Source organism: Camponotus vicinus, unplaced genomic scaffold (assembly GCF_025532165.1).
Source record: "Camponotus vicinus isolate PSW18456_S1 unplaced genomic scaffold, iyCamVici1.0 SCAF_1, whole genome shotgun sequence".
NCBI classification, from domain to species: domain Eukaryota; kingdom Metazoa; phylum Arthropoda; class Insecta; order Hymenoptera; family Formicidae; genus Camponotus; species Camponotus vicinus.
Genome location: NW_028141945.1, coordinates 1,420,574 through 1,437,512, shown reverse-complemented (window position 1 = coordinate 1,437,512; position 16,939 = coordinate 1,420,574). Strand labels below are relative to the sequence as shown.

General features: G+C 28.6%; 5 protein-coding genes across 6 annotated transcripts in view; 4 read left to right on the top strand and 1 right to left on the bottom strand.

The window, feature by feature from the left end:
* Positions 1–2,668, top strand: part of LOC145968540 (uncharacterized) — a 4,489-nt gene extending 1,821 nt beyond the window's left edge. The window contains exons 2-3 of the mRNA XM_083094095.1: positions 1–952; positions 1,253–2,668. The exon at positions 1–952 is cut by the window's left edge and continues 1,315 nt beyond it. Coding sequence (XP_082950221.1) covers positions 1–916 — 916 coding nt within the window. The 3' untranslated portion in view covers positions 917–952; positions 1,253–2,668. The remainder of the gene's footprint in view (positions 953–1,252) is intronic.
* A 1,625-nt stretch (positions 2,669–4,293) lies between these two features.
* Sosie (oogenesis-related protein sosie) lies at positions 4,294–10,094 on the top strand. The gene is made up of 4 exons (XM_083092573.1): positions 4,294–4,869; positions 6,059–6,208; positions 8,393–8,524; positions 9,285–10,094. The coding sequence occupies exons 1-4, from the start codon at positions 4,701–4,703 to the stop codon at positions 9,365–9,367; spliced, it is 534 nt and encodes a 177-aa protein (XP_082948699.1). The 5' UTR covers positions 4,294–4,700; the 3' UTR covers positions 9,368–10,094.
* A 1,782-nt stretch (positions 10,095–11,876) lies between these two features.
* On the bottom strand, positions 11,877–13,908 carry LOC145976912 (EEF1A lysine methyltransferase 2). Its single transcript, XM_083108483.1, has 4 exons — positions 13,611–13,908; positions 13,433–13,531; positions 12,292–12,701; positions 11,877–12,134 (listed from the first exon to the last, which is right to left on the bottom strand). The coding sequence occupies exons 1-4, from the start codon at positions 13,664–13,666 to the stop codon at positions 12,034–12,036; spliced, it is 666 nt and encodes a 221-aa protein (XP_082964609.1). The 5' UTR covers positions 13,667–13,908; the 3' UTR covers positions 11,877–12,033.
* Fech (ferrochelatase, mitochondrial) lies at positions 13,454–16,737 on the top strand. Of its 2 annotated transcripts, none has more exons than XM_083108267.1 (9): positions 13,454–13,592; positions 14,279–14,346; positions 14,820–15,012; positions 15,095–15,316; positions 15,428–15,529; positions 15,806–15,971; positions 16,054–16,161; positions 16,245–16,409; positions 16,487–16,737. In XM_083108267.1, exons 1-9 carry the CDS (start codon positions 13,573–13,575, stop codon positions 16,682–16,684), a joined length of 1,242 nt encoding a protein of 413 aa, XP_082964393.1. In that variant the 5' UTR covers positions 13,454–13,572; the 3' UTR covers positions 16,685–16,737. The 2 variants fall into 2 exon arrangements, with proteins under 2 accessions (XP_082964393.1, XP_082964475.1); XM_083108349.1 differs by lacking the exon at positions 13,454–13,592 and adding an exon at positions 13,654–14,208.
* The window catches only part of Invadolysin (leishmanolysin-like peptidase, invadolysin), a 272,311-nt gene continuing 268,826 nt past the window's right edge, over positions 13,455–16,939 (top strand). Inside the window, exon 1 of the mRNA XM_083108059.1 lies at positions 13,455–13,592. The gene's annotated coding sequence lies outside the window, so the exon portion shown is untranslated. The remainder of the gene's footprint in view (positions 13,593–16,939) is intronic.

The window sequence follows — 16,939 nt, the reverse complement described above, 5'->3', positions numbered from 1 at the left end:
GTTTTTGCAACCAAAAATACAAGATAGCGTAGAATCTTCGACATCAAATGACAAATTTCAGTGGTTTAACGCGCCTCCTGTCTTTGCAAATGATCTACAACTTGGATTGAAAGATATATCAGAATCGAGCAAGACACAAAATCCATCATTAGGAGATACAATTAAGGACACAAACATTATTAACGCTTTTATTCCAGAAAAAGATAAATTCCATAATAAGAGTCAGATCGAAGTTAAAGATATACCGTTTAAAATGTACAAAATTTTCAAAATTAAATCCCTTGGAACTATGTTTGATGTACAATGGAATGTCGTCCCTCCTTCTACACTTACAACTGATTCTTCAAACGTTATTAATTTCGAAGATATTTTCGGTCTCTCTGTGGATGATTACAATGAAGATTACGATAAAGATGAAAGCGAGCAATTAAAGGATGACTTAATTTCTAATGAAAATTTTGATAAAGAAGTTACAAGCTTGCAGCACAGTGCACCTGAAGTAACCGATGGAATTACAACCAGCATGCCAAGTTTAAAAGATGTATTTTATTTTTTTTTCGCGGTAAATTTTTTTAATAGAACAGAAATTGATAAACACGACGGAATTCATAGCTCAGATCAAGAAAAAATAAAGGAAGAAATATCCTCTTCTTCTACAACAATACCATCCTTTACTTCTATATCTGACTCAGATACCGATTTTAACACAGAATGGAGTCAATTGCAAGAGGTTTTTGATACACAACAACCGAAACAATTAAAAGTCACAGAAGATTATTTGGATAATACATATATTTGCAGCATTTTTCCTCAAATATGTTCCATTCCTCCAAATTCAGATCGATTACATGTTAATTTAAAACCCTTGAATCGCAATCATGATAATCCGTACAAGGACATAAACGATTACAATTAGAGAGAGAAACGGCTGATGATCTAACGGAGCAATATGGTATGTTAATTATTATATCAGAAGAAGATATATTAACAATTTTGTTAATATAATTTTTTATTACTTGTAAAATATGTATTATTTATAAAATAATTTTGAAAAGTTTTATGTCTCATTTTTCAGATAAAATAATTCTTATAATATTTAGTGAATTTACCAGTAGCTATATATAATTTCATCTTCAATATGATTTCATTAATAAATATTAGTTAATACATTGTAATTAGAGACATTTTTGAGCTTCTATTTATTTATTTAAACACATGCGTGTATATTTAAATTATGTTTTTTATTTTACAGAATAAGTATCATATACATTCGAAGAAGTTAATAAAAACGTGGACTAAACGTTTACTATAAAATTTGAAAAAAACTTTTCAAAAAATGGAAAGTCTTGCTGCTTGCATTGATAGACTTCATAAACGTCTTCTTCTTAATAATAAACTGGATGATGATTATGAATATTCCAATTTGCTGGAAACTAAAAAAGAATTTTTGCTGGAAACTAAAGAACACTGAGGATCATATACAAACATGAAAGATAAGCGGAGAAAATATATATAATATGTATATAAATAATTTTATTTTTATATACCATGTTAATTTTTTACTTCATAAATGATTTATATATATAAAAATATTTAAAAATTGATATTTGCGCCGACTATCACATTCATACATCTATTATAATAATTAAATATTATTATGATCAAAAAGATAAAAACGAATAATAGATACATAACACACACACACACACACACACACACACACACACACACACACGCACGCACGCACGCACGCACACGCACGCACGCACGCACGCACGCACGCACGCGCGCGCACACACACATACACACATGCACACACACGCACACGAACACGCACACGCACACGCACACACACACACCACATATATATAATATACATATAAAGTATATTTCAATTATTTTTGTATCGCACAATATGTTATTATATTTAATATGTAATAATTAATATGTATATTCTCTTTTACACGAAATTTGTTCGTAAAACTTGTGGATATTCGACAAAAGCATGCTATAGTATAATTAGTGCGTTGCTCATATGTCTGCGCATAGGCCTTGAACTTATTTATGCTAATTTGTTACGATTTATACATAACTGCGTTAATCCGATAACATTTTTATACATTAATTGAATGAAAATTACAATTGGCTTTTCGATGTATAAAATAAAAAGGTAACATTTTGATGATTATAAAACTAGCAAAGCACAGATCAAGCTCATATATTTTGAAAATAGCTTTGATTATGCATAATCTTTTAAGATGTCTCTTTTACTTTAAAATAAATTCTGAATTGTAATCTTGTATTTTACTACAATCTTATATCTTACAAATGTCTTCTTTAGTATTTATACATGTGTACTAATTTTGTACTTGTACAATAAAATTGCTACCGATGTCATTAATTACTAATTCAACTGTGCGCTATATTGTTTTATTTAACGAAGATATTTATTATATGTATATTTTTCTCGAGTTGATGTATCGATGTATCGTATTATTGTTTATTAAATATATATAAAGTATATAATTTTTCAAATTGCACAGCATCGTACACGAAAAAATTCAATCGATTTATTCAGCAATTCTGACATTTAAACTGATCGAAAATGCTGCAAAATGTTCAAAGTTACGTAAATGGAGTGTTTAATAAAGTATGATAGCTGATCTTATCAAGTTTGTTATTGATTTGATATAGCGTTGCGCTTCTTTATTAATGTCAGCCCACAGCCAATCACGGTTTAATCGTACTGACCTTACACCTTAAGAGTTTCGTGAAACATGCAAGATCGACCACGACAGTTCGATCAGTATTTCGATCGCCGGATGAGCTTTTCGGTAAATTGCCTTGTAAATCAAGGCACGTCCTGCACGCGTCTTGTTAAATTTATGAATTACACGCGAGCCTTCGTGATCGATGATCGATACAAGCCTTTTCTTGTCGAAACAAAAGAGGCAAAGCGTTTCTTGTAAAAACGACACGACAATTAAACACGGGGCTTACTGCCTATTGTAAACAAATGTGGCAAAGCGCGATGCACTTGGCGTGTAGACGAACACATTCCTTCGATTGTCTAGCCATAAAATACTGGCAACATAACGATAAATTTTCCGTCGGTTTCGTGCACACGCGGCCGGATGAGCCTCCTTTGTAATCTGCAAAGTTAACATTTCTAACGCGACTGTATTCGCTGACGAAGAGACTGCGATAACACTTAAAATGATAACGGAGAAACTGCGCTACTCAGATAAATTTCTTATAAGAAATAAAGCTCTAAAATATTAAGGAATAATGAACTTTGCGGGAAAAACTGTGCTCAATTTTTGTAAATCTATTTCTATTGTATGATATTTATAAAGATAATGAACATAATTATTTTCATTATCTTTATTCATTATTTTTAATTTTAAATGCTACGCTACTGTATCTTATGCTACTGATTGTTTTGATGCTCTTGTTAGATTATTCTTAATCTAATAGAAAGTTTAGATTCAACTAAATTAAAATAACAAAGAAATAATAATACATAATGCTCTTCCTTATAATTGCAACATTGGTTATTTTCGCAAATTATTTTTTGCAGACACAAAAGGAATAATAGAAGTTTTAAAGGATTATTTTTGTAAAAGAAATGATAAAGAACATATATATTAGCAAGCAATTTAGAAATTTAATGTTTTTGATAAATAAATTCTTTTTTATTGATTAAAATGATAACAGATTAAATATTTGAATCAATGTATAATTTGGATTTTGGATATAAAATAATTGTGGCATTTTTATGTTTTATGTGATATAAAACAAATTTATACTCCAAATTTAATCTTATATAATTGCGAATTATATCGTAAGAATATCGTAAGAATGATTAAAAATTTCTTCGAATCAACTAGAAAAACAAGTTGATACGCCTAAAAAGTAATTATGATACAGCCAAAGAATAATTATTTCAAAAGCTTGAAATAAAAACTTTCTTGAAAGTTAAAGTTATACATATTTTAAGGACCGTTTAATTTTACATATAATTTGGTAAGGATTGCTAAATTTCGTCCCTGATATATGAGGATCTATATTAGGAATAGATGCCAGATGATAACGATGTAGAGCAGAGAATGCTTCGAAGGATTGTTTCCTGGCAGCGTCCCGAAAAGGAGTTAGGCTTTATATGTTGGATTCTCATAAATTTTGTTGGTAATGCTCAGTAACGCGACTCGGTAACAGTACATAGCTCTACACATCTAATCGAGTCTTTCGTGGCGATCGAAGTTCAGCCGGCCAGCTTCGTATTCAGATTCTCAAAGAAGGCGGTAAGGTAACCACCTTATGGTAGAGCATTTTCCACTTTAGTGGTGGCAGCACAGAGGGTGTTTCGTAGTGGGGGTGCTTCGAAGGCTTAAAAGGCCTTCCGACGTCCTTGTAACACGCAGTCTTAGAATCAAACATACTTGTACCCCGCGTAAATGGATCGAAAGTGCGAGAAGTACTCTCACTTAAGTTAATCATCGTTGATTCCACGTTAGACTTTCATCGGAGTGATCTTGTGTATGGTCAGATCAATTTGTTAAAAGATTAAAAGAAAGAGTAGAGCCGAGTGGAATAAAAGTTTATGTAGAAAAGGAAGTGACTTTCCGCTTCATTCCTTTGCTAGAGTCCGCATTTGTGATTTGTGACATCCTATAAGTGATAATAATTTAATTATTTGAATGAAACAATCTAATCGAGAAATCATGAGAGACGGAATATGTCTCCGAATAATTATATCCACACTATTGGTTGTATCAATATTTTCGCCACCAATGTCCAGTGCCCTTACTACTTTTGGGAAGACCAACCAGAATCAAAATACGAATCCACCACCGCCACCAACACCAAGTATGTATATAAATTAAATAATAAAAATTCAAAGTTATTGTGACACTAACATGTATGTCTAAATAAGCATATTCTAAGAATACTTATAATATGCTATTAATAATTTATTATTTTTTCATAACGCCTTATTTATTTTAACGAAATTAATTATATCCTATCATTATTATTTCGAAGAAAAGTATTTGTTTTAAAAAATTTTTTATATATTAGATTTTTATAGATTTTTCACAAATAAATTATTAATTTCTATTTATCGTGGTAGAGATATATGTTTAACAATTTCATTTCAATTAATTTTAGTAATCCTGATAATACGTATTTATCAAAGCAAATTTGTAATAGATAAATATCTTAATGCATATATTTATTTTAATTTTGTTTATTGATTTCATATTAAATAGACATTCTAATTTATTTTAGAATCATAACTATAGATTCCCTATTTCTTCAATTCAGATTTTTATGTACATAAAATATTCAAAAACTTCAATTTAACGCTCTTTATAAAATTGTATAGAAATTATACTCCATATTACGTATACTGTATTTACTCGATACATACATATCAAATTTAATTACATTATAAATATTATAAACGTATTTATAGGTATTAGAGACTCATTTCTAAGAATATGTAATTTATTATTCAATAATCAGACGCAATTTTATTTAAAATTTTATTTAAAATTTTATTTAAAATTGCGTAGAAATAAAAATCTGATATTCTTGAGAATCAAGGTTAAGTTGAAATGCAGATGAATACTAATGCTCTGCTGAATGTCAGAGTTCTAGTTCGTATGACTTTTGATGATTGCCATTCTAAGTTCTTCTGCTGTTTCTTATACAATCGAGATAAAATTATATTTATAGATTTTATTCCGTAAATTGTTATTCTTTGCAATATTTTTACTTTATATTCATCAGAAAAATAGGAAACAAAAAAGATAGCATTCTTCGAATAAATATTTTAAATATTAAATAAAAATATGGTATAACAAAAAAATTTAATCATAATGAACTTTAGATGTTGTTTTAATTTCATATTTGTAAATTTAATTTTCAATCGTATCTTCTGAAATAATATCACATACATTTTTTTATGGATTAAAAACGCAAAAACGTATTAAAAATTAGTCAAGGATTGAATAAAATTACAGTTCCTTATATAGAATTATATCTACGATTGCAGTTGGTAAAGCTCGTGAATGCAAAATGAAAAGTGATTGTGATGGAATTCAAAATACAACGTGCATGGCGGATCCCCGAGATGGAAGAACCCGGTGCCTCTGCGGCGATTACTCGGCACCACTTAATGGTGCCTGCACTAATAAATTCAAAGGTAGAGAGATTAGATTTTTACAATGTTAATTCTATATCATTATTATTTTTAATTATTCGTTATATAATAGATAAAGACTAAGAATAAGATAAAATTAGTTTTACTTGGCAAGATCGACTTTATTATGTAAAAGGTATCTCACACAATCGACAAGTATTTCAGCACCGTTTTCGTCGAGAAATTTGCGGAGATAGAAAATTAATTTCAGATTCGTCGAAAAACCGCTGAAATATTTTTCGATAGAATTTAAGCACGCTATATTCTGATACGTAACATAATTTTTCTTGTTCAAATTTTTGCACGACAAAATATTTCCGATGTTTTGCATGTCATTCGTTTTAATTTCGTGGAATAGTCAAACTTTGGATGGGATGATTATAACTGAAAGCCGGTACTAAGATTTGCATATACTTACGTGCTGTATTGCAATATGTGAACATATGACGGTGTTCGTACTCGGTCTATGGTTATCTATGCAAATTGGTACAGGTAAAGAATACCGCCCCGACCTACCTCCAATAGTTACACCGATATTACTCGTTTTTCTGCAGTGTTCCCTGCACGGCAGGAAAAAACGTAATAGTAGAACGATAATAAAAATAAAAGAAAACATTACATTTTATTATTCTTTTACAAATTATGCTGTAAAAAATATTACGAATAACATTTTACAAGTTATGAAACACACTTATATAAGTAAAAATGTCTGCATAACTGTTATATTAAATTACATCAAATGATAATAAATGATTGGTAGAAATGATAGTAATAATCGTACCTGGCACAATGCAATAAAATTGAACTACTAAATCTCAAGACTTTGAAAACTGTATAACTATACATATAGCCAAGTGATTTGTAGTTCGATCGAGTAATATTAGAGGTTCGTGAAACGATCCGGAAACCTGGTAATTTTATTTGATTAGATGATCACTATGCACGTTTCCTATCTAATTTTCGGCAAAGTTGTCGATGATTACCTCGGACATTTCAAACGCAATTAACCACGGTTACAAATCGATCGCTGCTAAAGTTCTTTTAACACTATATGTTCGACCTTAAAAAATTAAATGAAGTTATATGTATTTATACTGCAATTAATTAAAATTTCACAAACTTATATATACAGGGTGACCCATTTTAACTTAGGCAGCTAAATAACTCGAAAAATAAGCAAGATAGAGAAAAATGTTTTAGACAAAAGTTGTATGGTTTCGAGGGGGCCATAAGATGGTATCATTGGTTTGACCTTGAAGAGTCATTTGAAGGTCACGTGAAGGTCACTTCAATTTTTTTAAATGGAATACCCTATATATTTTTGTACATTCTTGTAGCTTATTTCGAGAGCTTTCCAAAACACTATAATTAAGTACCTTTCCGTTAAGTACTTTTTGAGTTATGATGCTTGAAATAATTTCTTAATTTTACATAAACCGTAAAATATCTTGTAAAATATTCATTTTTCGATTATCTTACCTTAATACTTTTATGTACAAAATAATGAGAGGAATCAATTGGTGTAAAGAAAACACATAGTTGTTTTTAAGAAAAAATATGGAATTGTTAATTGCAAATTACATATTTTTTCTTCGAAACAACTATGTGTTTTCTTTACACCAATTGATTCCTCTCATTATTTTGTACATAAAACTATTAAGGTAAGGTAATCGAAAAATGAATATTTTACAAGATATTTTACGGTTTATGTAAAATTAAGAAATTATTTCAAGCCTCATAACTCAAAAAGTACTTAACGAAAATGTACTTAATTATAGTGTTTTGGAAAGCTCTCGAGATGAGCTACAAGAATGTACAAAAATATATAGGATGTTCCATTTAAAAAAATTGAAGTGACCTTCACGTGACCTTCAAATGACTCTTCAAGGTCAAACCAATGATACCATCTTATGGCCCCCTCGAAACCATACAACTTTTGTCTAAAACATTTTTCTCTGTCTTGCTTATTTTTCGAGTTATTTGGCTGCCTAAGTTAAAATGGGTCGCCCTGTATATTATACATTTAACAAATTTTATTTTAATTTTATTATTATACATTTAATAAATGTTTAAAATCTTTGTACAAGTAAATTTAAATAAAAAAAAAAAAACAAGAAAGCGCTTGTTCTCTGATCAATTTTCTATGTACAAATTGTTAAATTATCTTAAAAATTTCCTTTTTTTTAGCGCTCCATGCATCCTGCAATGATGACGGAGAGTGCATAGAAGATGCCCATTGCATTGCTCGCAACAGTTCCTTAGGAAAACGATGTTATTGCCAAGATGGATTTTATCAAGAAACTCCATTGTTTTGTAATGGTAAGGTTTATTTGCTGTTATTTCTCTCTTTCTAAAAAAAATTCTTATTAATATAGGGGACTATATCTTATTAGAAACAATATATATAGTAAGGACAATATATCATTCGATTGCGATTTCTATACATTACGTAACAATAATATTTATTAGTGCTGTTTTAATGGCTTACTCAAAGCTTAAGTTTCTATAAAAATATAAGTCAAATTGCATCATTATCATTAAAATAATAAATTTATTAAATTTTTAATGGCTACTAAAAGAAATTAATATTAATATATTATAAGACAGGTTTTCTTTTTTTAATTTTGTACAAGCTATAAAATATTCTATTAAACAAAAGAAAATATTTTATTAGTTTTATTATAAGTTAATATGTTGATTTTGCTATATTTAATTAATTCAATAACATTCAATAACATTCTCATTTAAAACGAATATTTAACATTTGTTTCTCTTGAGAAACAGCGTGTTTTAATTTAAACATGTAGTAAGAAAAATAAAATAATTTGTATTATTATTAAATATTGCTTATCATTTACAATTAGTAGAAAATATAATGATGTAATAAATGTCGTGTTCAGCTGTTTAAAATTCGTAATCGGTATGAATTATACAAAAAATGTGTTATAATAATAAAAGTTTCAATATTTTTATAAAATTAACTATGAGAGAGACAGCTGAATATCGTTTCTTCGCGTGCAGAATGTGATGGTATTAAAAATGTATCATCAGTTTAAAACATTATTTACATCTTTCGTAGGCTGCTCATCCATCTTCACGTCTATCTATACGACGACCTTTTTGGCTATTTCGCTTTTACTTGGAAGACTTAACTACATCTAAATCTCTCTTCAAGCTTTCAAAAAAATTATCTTGTCAATTCCTGAACCTGAATGATAACCTATAGTAGAAAAACAACATTTCTTCGAATCAATGAATGCGAGATTGCGCGAAAATATATGCTAGAATACACTTATTTATAAGAATATCGTGAATCTCGTTAATTTAACAAAGTATTTAAGTATGATATATGTATGAACGTTTCAAATTCAAAATGGTAAAACACATTTATGTGTAAACAGCTATACATTTTACATCTTGAATCTAGACTGTTCCAGTAATCGCACTCTTTTTTGCGTTTATAGACTTTCGGGAAAAATAATTTTTCTTTCGCAAGGAGAAATTGGATTAATCACCTTTACTTTCGCAACAAGAACTTATATAAAATAATAAGACGTTTACATATTTCGTAGATATATAGTTATTTATAACTAATTCTTTCTTTTGACATTCAAATAATTATTTTTATTTTATTTTAGTAATACGGGAAAATTATGTTTTATACGATTTTTGGAACAGCCTATATATTACATAAAATGCACTATGTTGCAAGTATATACGTAAAATCTCATATTTTCTAATTCTAATTCTCTAATTCGTTTTAAACGAAAATTATATCTATATTTAATCGTCTTTACAACCAACGTATATACAGGGTGACCCATTTTAACTTAGGCAGCCAAATAACTCGAAAAATAAGCAAGATAGAGAAAAATGTTTTAGACAAAAGTTGTATGGTTTCGAGGGGGCCATAAGATGGTATCATTGGTTTGACCTTGAAGAGTCATTTGAAGGTCACGTGAAGGTCACTTCAATTTTTTTAAATGGAACATCCTATATATTTTTGTACATTCTTGTAGCTCATCTCGAGAGCTTTCCACAACACTATAATTAAGTACATTTTCGTTAAGTACTTTTTGAGTTATGAGGCTTGAAATAATTTCTTAATTTTACATAAACCGTAAAATATCTTGTAAAATATTCATTTTTCGATTACCTTACCTTAATAGTTTTATGTACAAAATAATGAGAGGAATCAATTGGTGTAAAGAAAACACATAGTTGTTTCGAAGAAAAAATATGTAATTTGCAATTAACAATTCCATATTTTTTCTTAAAAACAACTATGTGTTTTCTTTACACCAATTGATTCCTCTCATTATTTTGTACATAAAAGTATTAAGGTAAGATAATCGAAAAATGAATATTTTACAAGATATTTTACGGTTTATGTAAAATTAAGAAATTATTTCAAGCATCATAACTCAAAAAGTACTTAACGGAAAGGTACTTAATTATAGTGTTTTGGAAAGCTCTCGAAATAAGCTACAAGAATGTACAAAAATATATAGGGTATTCCATTTAAAAAAATTGAAGTGACCTTCACGTGACCTTCAAATGACTCTTCAAGGTCAAACCAATGATACCATCTTATGGCCCCCTCGAAACCATACAACTTTTGTCTAAAACATTTTTCTCTATCTTGCTTATTTTTCGAGTTATTTGGCTGCCTAAGTTAAAATGGGTCACCCTGTATATTGTAATCTATCAATTCTATAATCAGCGATAAGATGAGTAAAATAATACAAAAAATACGTTTAAATTATAAAATTCAAGTAGCTTTGCATTTATTTTATAAGACAATAGATAATAAGACTTTTTATTCACTATTAATTTTAAATCCATACAAATAAACGATTTTTTTCTTTATCACTTTTAAATAATTTTTATTGAAATAAATATTACTATCGACTTTGTCTTACGTCATTATATGATAATTGTATGATAATGATTACAGGTAATGATTACAGTGTCTGTCATTTATTTACCTTAATTCTCTAATTATCTACCTTAATTTTCAAATTCTATTTGATAGTAATTACAACATAAATGCAAAAGATTATAAAAAAGTATAATATTAATATAACTCAGATTAAAACTTATGATTAGATTAATTAATTAGATTATTGAATTTAACTAGCTTTAAAAGTCGAGAGAAAGAATATTGCTTTAGTCGTATATTTCTGTCGTACAGAGTGTACATATAATTAAATTTCATGTTTTAAGAGCATTAAAAGACATTCATTTAGAGAGATGCATATATTATATATCTATATGCATATATTAATATATCTATATAATTTATTCTTTAATATATGTATTATATAATGTATGTATTATATTTTCTTTTCTGTATAAAACATGTTCATTTTAATTATGTAAATCGATTTAAATGTAACATTAAAATAAGCCTTTTTAAAAATATGAACTTTTGCCAACAATGCTTTAATTACTATTATAAATGTACTCGATAAATAATATGTTTATTATTAAACAATATTTTTTGCTCTTTATTCTATCGTGTGTTTAGAATATTTATTTAATCACAGAGATTTATTGCAAATTTTTATTTTGTTATAATATAAGTATCTTTTGTAAACTTTGTAATGTAATAATAATTAAAAGAATATGTAGAATTAATAATTAACCTCACTATAATATCGTGTTATGTATTTGAAACATTTTGTGCACAAATAAAATCTGAATTTTTTCGAAACATTTATTCTTATGTATGACAAGTGATGATCAAAATCTTTTTATAGATTATAAGTATCTCATTTATTTCGATGTGAATACACTGCGATGTAGTACATATATAAAATATTTTCTCATTGTCTCTTTTTCCTAAATACCAATTGTGTTACAGTGTTTCCTGTCTGTCCACCAAATTGAAATGTATCCGTAGGAAGTTGACTTTCGAGTTCGAAATCTGTAAAGAATTATTATTATCAAAACATATGTATCTTGAAAAATTATCTTCGCAACAACTTTTCTGACAAATAAAAGACATATCTTCGATATAATTATTAGAAAAATAATGACCAAAACTATATTGTATTAAAATTTTTATTATAAGTTGTACTAACGATTCGAAAAGTGTTTTAATAATTCTTCCTTGGTCCAATTACAGGAAGTCAGTACTAAATATCCTTCCGGCAGAAGAATGCGATATATATTTTCTATATATTTCTGTCGCTTCGCTGTTGGATCTTCCGGATTTAAACTAATAGCATCATAAGTGCCTTTATCGTGAACGATTTTAAAATCATTAGGTAATGTATTATTGAGAATATCGCAGATTTCTAATTTCACATTTGGTAAATTGTTATCGTTCAACACCATACGAGAGAGATCTACCGCTTTCTGCGAGTAATCCACTCCCGTCAAGTTTGCGAATCCTTGCTTCGCGAGTTCCACCAAGGTCATTGCGTTACCGCATCCTACATCAATTATCTTATCTCTTTCTCTGTTTAAATTTAATTTTGTGGTAATCCACCTAGAAAACGTTTATTAATTTTAAAATTTGCGCACATAATGATTTTTTTTTCATTTTCATTTCTTATATTTTCGGAGAAAGTATGATATACTTTTATTATTTCAGCAAAAATTAAATCTTAAAATAAATTTTAATTATCTTTACCAATCTCTATGCATATCATTATCATTCATTTGTAATAAAGAGATCACCAAGTAACAAAATTAGTCGTTATATTTTAAAGTAAAATAATATAATACAATATAATAATTTTTCTGTTTTTGCATTTATTTTGTGTATAAAATTATGATATTATTAAAATATTCAAGTTATAATTTTACATAACTTTTTATGTTACTTTAATACTTTCAAGCTGTACTAAAGTAGATAGAAAAAAGATAGAATTACTTTAATGCGAGTGTTAAATCTTAAATAATTAATATATATTAAATACATAAATATATTATCTAATTATATATTTAAAAAAAAAATCTCATTTCTGATTCATGAAATTATCTCTTAAAGACAGAGCATTGTTTTTATCTACAGTAGAAAAAGTTATTGTTGCAGATACCAACGGAATGCTCTCGCAAGGAAAAATAGTTTCGTAGATGGCGTTACTTGTAACGCGCGAGGACTGCCTCGATCGCGTCGTGTTTACATTTTCGCGCGAAAGTCTATCGATTTTCCATTGTGTTGTTTACTCGCGGTGTGTAAGACGCGTGTTCGCGGTCAGTCCCTGGCTCGCTTACCGTACGATCTTGCGCGAATTGGCGGTGCCGAACCATATCTCGCCCACGTCGCCGTGATCGCGGAAGTTGTCGAGCTCCTGGGCGTACGCGTTCTCCCAGCTGCAAGAGATACGTCAAGCAAAAGCTGCGAGTGATGCACAATGAACGTTGTACGACCACGGTATGTGATATTACTTACAATTCGAGAGTGCCCAGATTCGATGGTGTCAATTCCTCGCTTTCGTGCTCTGTCATAATTTTATCGCGATTCTCTCAGCCTGATTGTCGTACGATAGATCCGATATGGGTCAGATTTCGTCACGTCAGATGCCGATTGTCAGCTTTAATCACGTTGTTATTTAAGCAAAGAAGTGAGATAATTCGGAGTCAGAAGTGCACAAAAAATCTAATAGATAATATTTATTAATCGTGAAGCGATCCAACAATTTTCAATGTGGAAACAGATGGAAACAAGATTTGCGTTGCTTCGAAATTCCATGGTTAGATGGCAGTGACATCTAACAAGTCTTATAATTATATTTATTTGAAATTAATAGAATATATATATATATAAATAAAAAATATATCTACATATGTATATTTCTTCAATCTTTTATTATTGACAAGACAATTTTTTTTTTATTATGATTATTGTCATCAATCTAGGGAAATATTCTTTATACAATTTTAACTCAATTGATACATTTACATCGTTTCTACTTATATAAGATTGCATGCGTCTTGCGATGTGTGTCGAACCTAACCTTATCTTATCGCCGCGTCAGACTCGTCTAACGGTACATACTGTCATCGTGATAGTGCACAACATTTTTTGTTAACTTACACAACGCAATTTTAAACTTTTAGGCTTAGATTGTCAAGTGCTATTCGTTTAAACATGAGTGTCAAGAAGCTGTTAATGAATTTGTGTTTTGGTAAGTAAATAGAATGATTTAACTTTTATATCTTTTGATAACTAATTGCAATATTAAAATTAATAAGAAAATATTAATATATATAGAAAGAAAATATTTTAGTATATATAGTAATATTATATATAAATATCTCTCTATATTTTTATATGTATGACATTTATAAAATTATTAACTGCAATGTTAATATTGAAGTCACAATATTTTTTTATTGCTTAAAATGATAAGCAACACATTATTTTTATCCATAATTATTTTTTAATATTATTAATCTTAATAAGATCATAAGATTTGTAAGTTTATGAAGTAGAATACTGCCATATGTCAAGTTACAGTTTTTGTAGTCTTCGATTACAAGTGGAATAATTCTGTGCTTCAAAATTATTCTTGTTTTCATTAATTCTTGAGATGATTTACTTCTATATAATAGTTCAATGAGAAAGAATTCTATATACTAATAATATGATGTTACGTAGGACAATATACAAAACTTTCTGCAACACGATGCTACGCTTCCGTTGCTGCAAATCTAGTAAATGATGACAGTATAAGACCAAAAACTGGCATATTAATGTTAAACATGGGTGGCCCTGCCAACATTGATCAGGTCCATGAATATTTATTAAGAATAATGACTGATCGTGATATGATTCAATTACCAGTACAAAGGTTTTCTATATTTTAGCACATATATGTGATACAGTAGTGAGCATTGTATAAAAGAGATATCTTATACAGAATTATATTACAGTAAATTAGGTCCTTGGATAGCCAAACGTCGTACTCCAGAAGTACAAAAAAAATATTCTGAGATAGGTGGTGGATCACCAATTCTGCAATGGACAAATAAACAGGGCGAACTTTTATGCAAAAAATTAAATAAAATTTCGCCTAAAACTGCACCTCACAAATATTATGTTGCCTTTCGATACGCAGATCCTCTCACAGAAGATACTCTTGAGAGGATACGCAAGTATGATTATATTATATTTTCTTAAATATAATGTAAACATCTACAATCTAAAAATTTAATGTTAGGAGATAATTTAAATTAATTATACATTTTTGTTATTTACTTTTTCAGTGATGGAGTGCAGCATACTGTTCTTTTCTCTCAATATCCTCAATATAGTTGTTCAACGTCAGGTTCCAGTTTTAATGCTATATATAATTATTATAAAACTAGGTGATTACATATTATCTTTTATTTACTTTTAGATAAGAATCATAGAAAAATTGATGTATAATCACAAATATAGCACATATTGCATATAATGTGTTTTATCGTATATATTTATTCTATATCTTACACAGGATATATCTGAGATGTAATGATTCGAATCATATATTATTTTCACATATATGTGCTACATAGAAATAGAAATAAATGAGATGGAGGATAGAATACATAAAAATAAAAATGTTATTAAAAATAAAACAGATAGAAATTACATCTTTGCAGAGAGTTGCCAAGTAAAATGAAATGGAGTATAATAGATAGATGGGCCACGCATCCGCTCCTTGTAAAAACCTTTGCTGAAAGGATTAAACAAGAACTTGCACAATTTCCTAGCGAAAAAAGGGACGACGTTATAATTTTATTTTCAGCTCATTCATTGCCATTGCAGGTTGCCATTTTTAGAATAATATATATTTATTTTTCTGATCATTTAAAAATTAATGCGACTAGTGTTTTCCTATAACTACTAGGTTGTAAATAGAGGAGATTCTTATCCTGCGGAAGTTGGAGCTACAGTAGCATTAGTCATGCAGGAATTAAATTACTGCAATCCATATAGTTTGGTGTGGCAATCGAAGGTATATACATGTACATGTTTAAAATTTAACGAAGCTAACTTAAAAGAAATATTGTTGATGCATTATAAAGTATATATATTTAGGTTGGACCTATGGCATGGCTAGGGCCTTTTACCGATGAAGCGTTAAAAGGCTATGTTAAGCAAGGCAAGAAAAATTTTATCTTGGTACCTATTGCATTTGTAAACGAACATATTGAAACTCTTCACGAATTGGACATAGAATACTGTCAAGAACTTGCCCATGAAGTAAGAAGCGCTCCGATATTTTATTGTCTCCATTTTGTATAACGAACGCGAAAATATTTTATGTTTAATCTTTTCAGCTCGGTATCGAAAGGATACGAAGGGCTGCGGCTCCTAACGATCACCCTATTTTCATCGACGCTTTGGCTGATATTGTTGCGTCTCATCTTAAATCGCGACAACCTATAAATCCTAAATTTTTAACGCGATGTCCGCACTGTGTAAATTTAAATTGTGATGCTAGCAAAAGTTGGTATGCTAAAATATGTAAAATTTAATAATCATTGCAGTGAAAATTTAATAATTTCAAATTATATATATATATATATATATATATATATATAATTGTTTAAAAAAAAAAATATATATATATATATATATATATATATATATATATATATAAAAGTTATGTAATGTTATGTAAACGAATATATATTTATTAATAATTGCGTGGAAAAGTAAATAGGATATACAATTATATATGTATGTTATATATTTTGTAAAAGCTTATATATATGTAATAATATTAACTA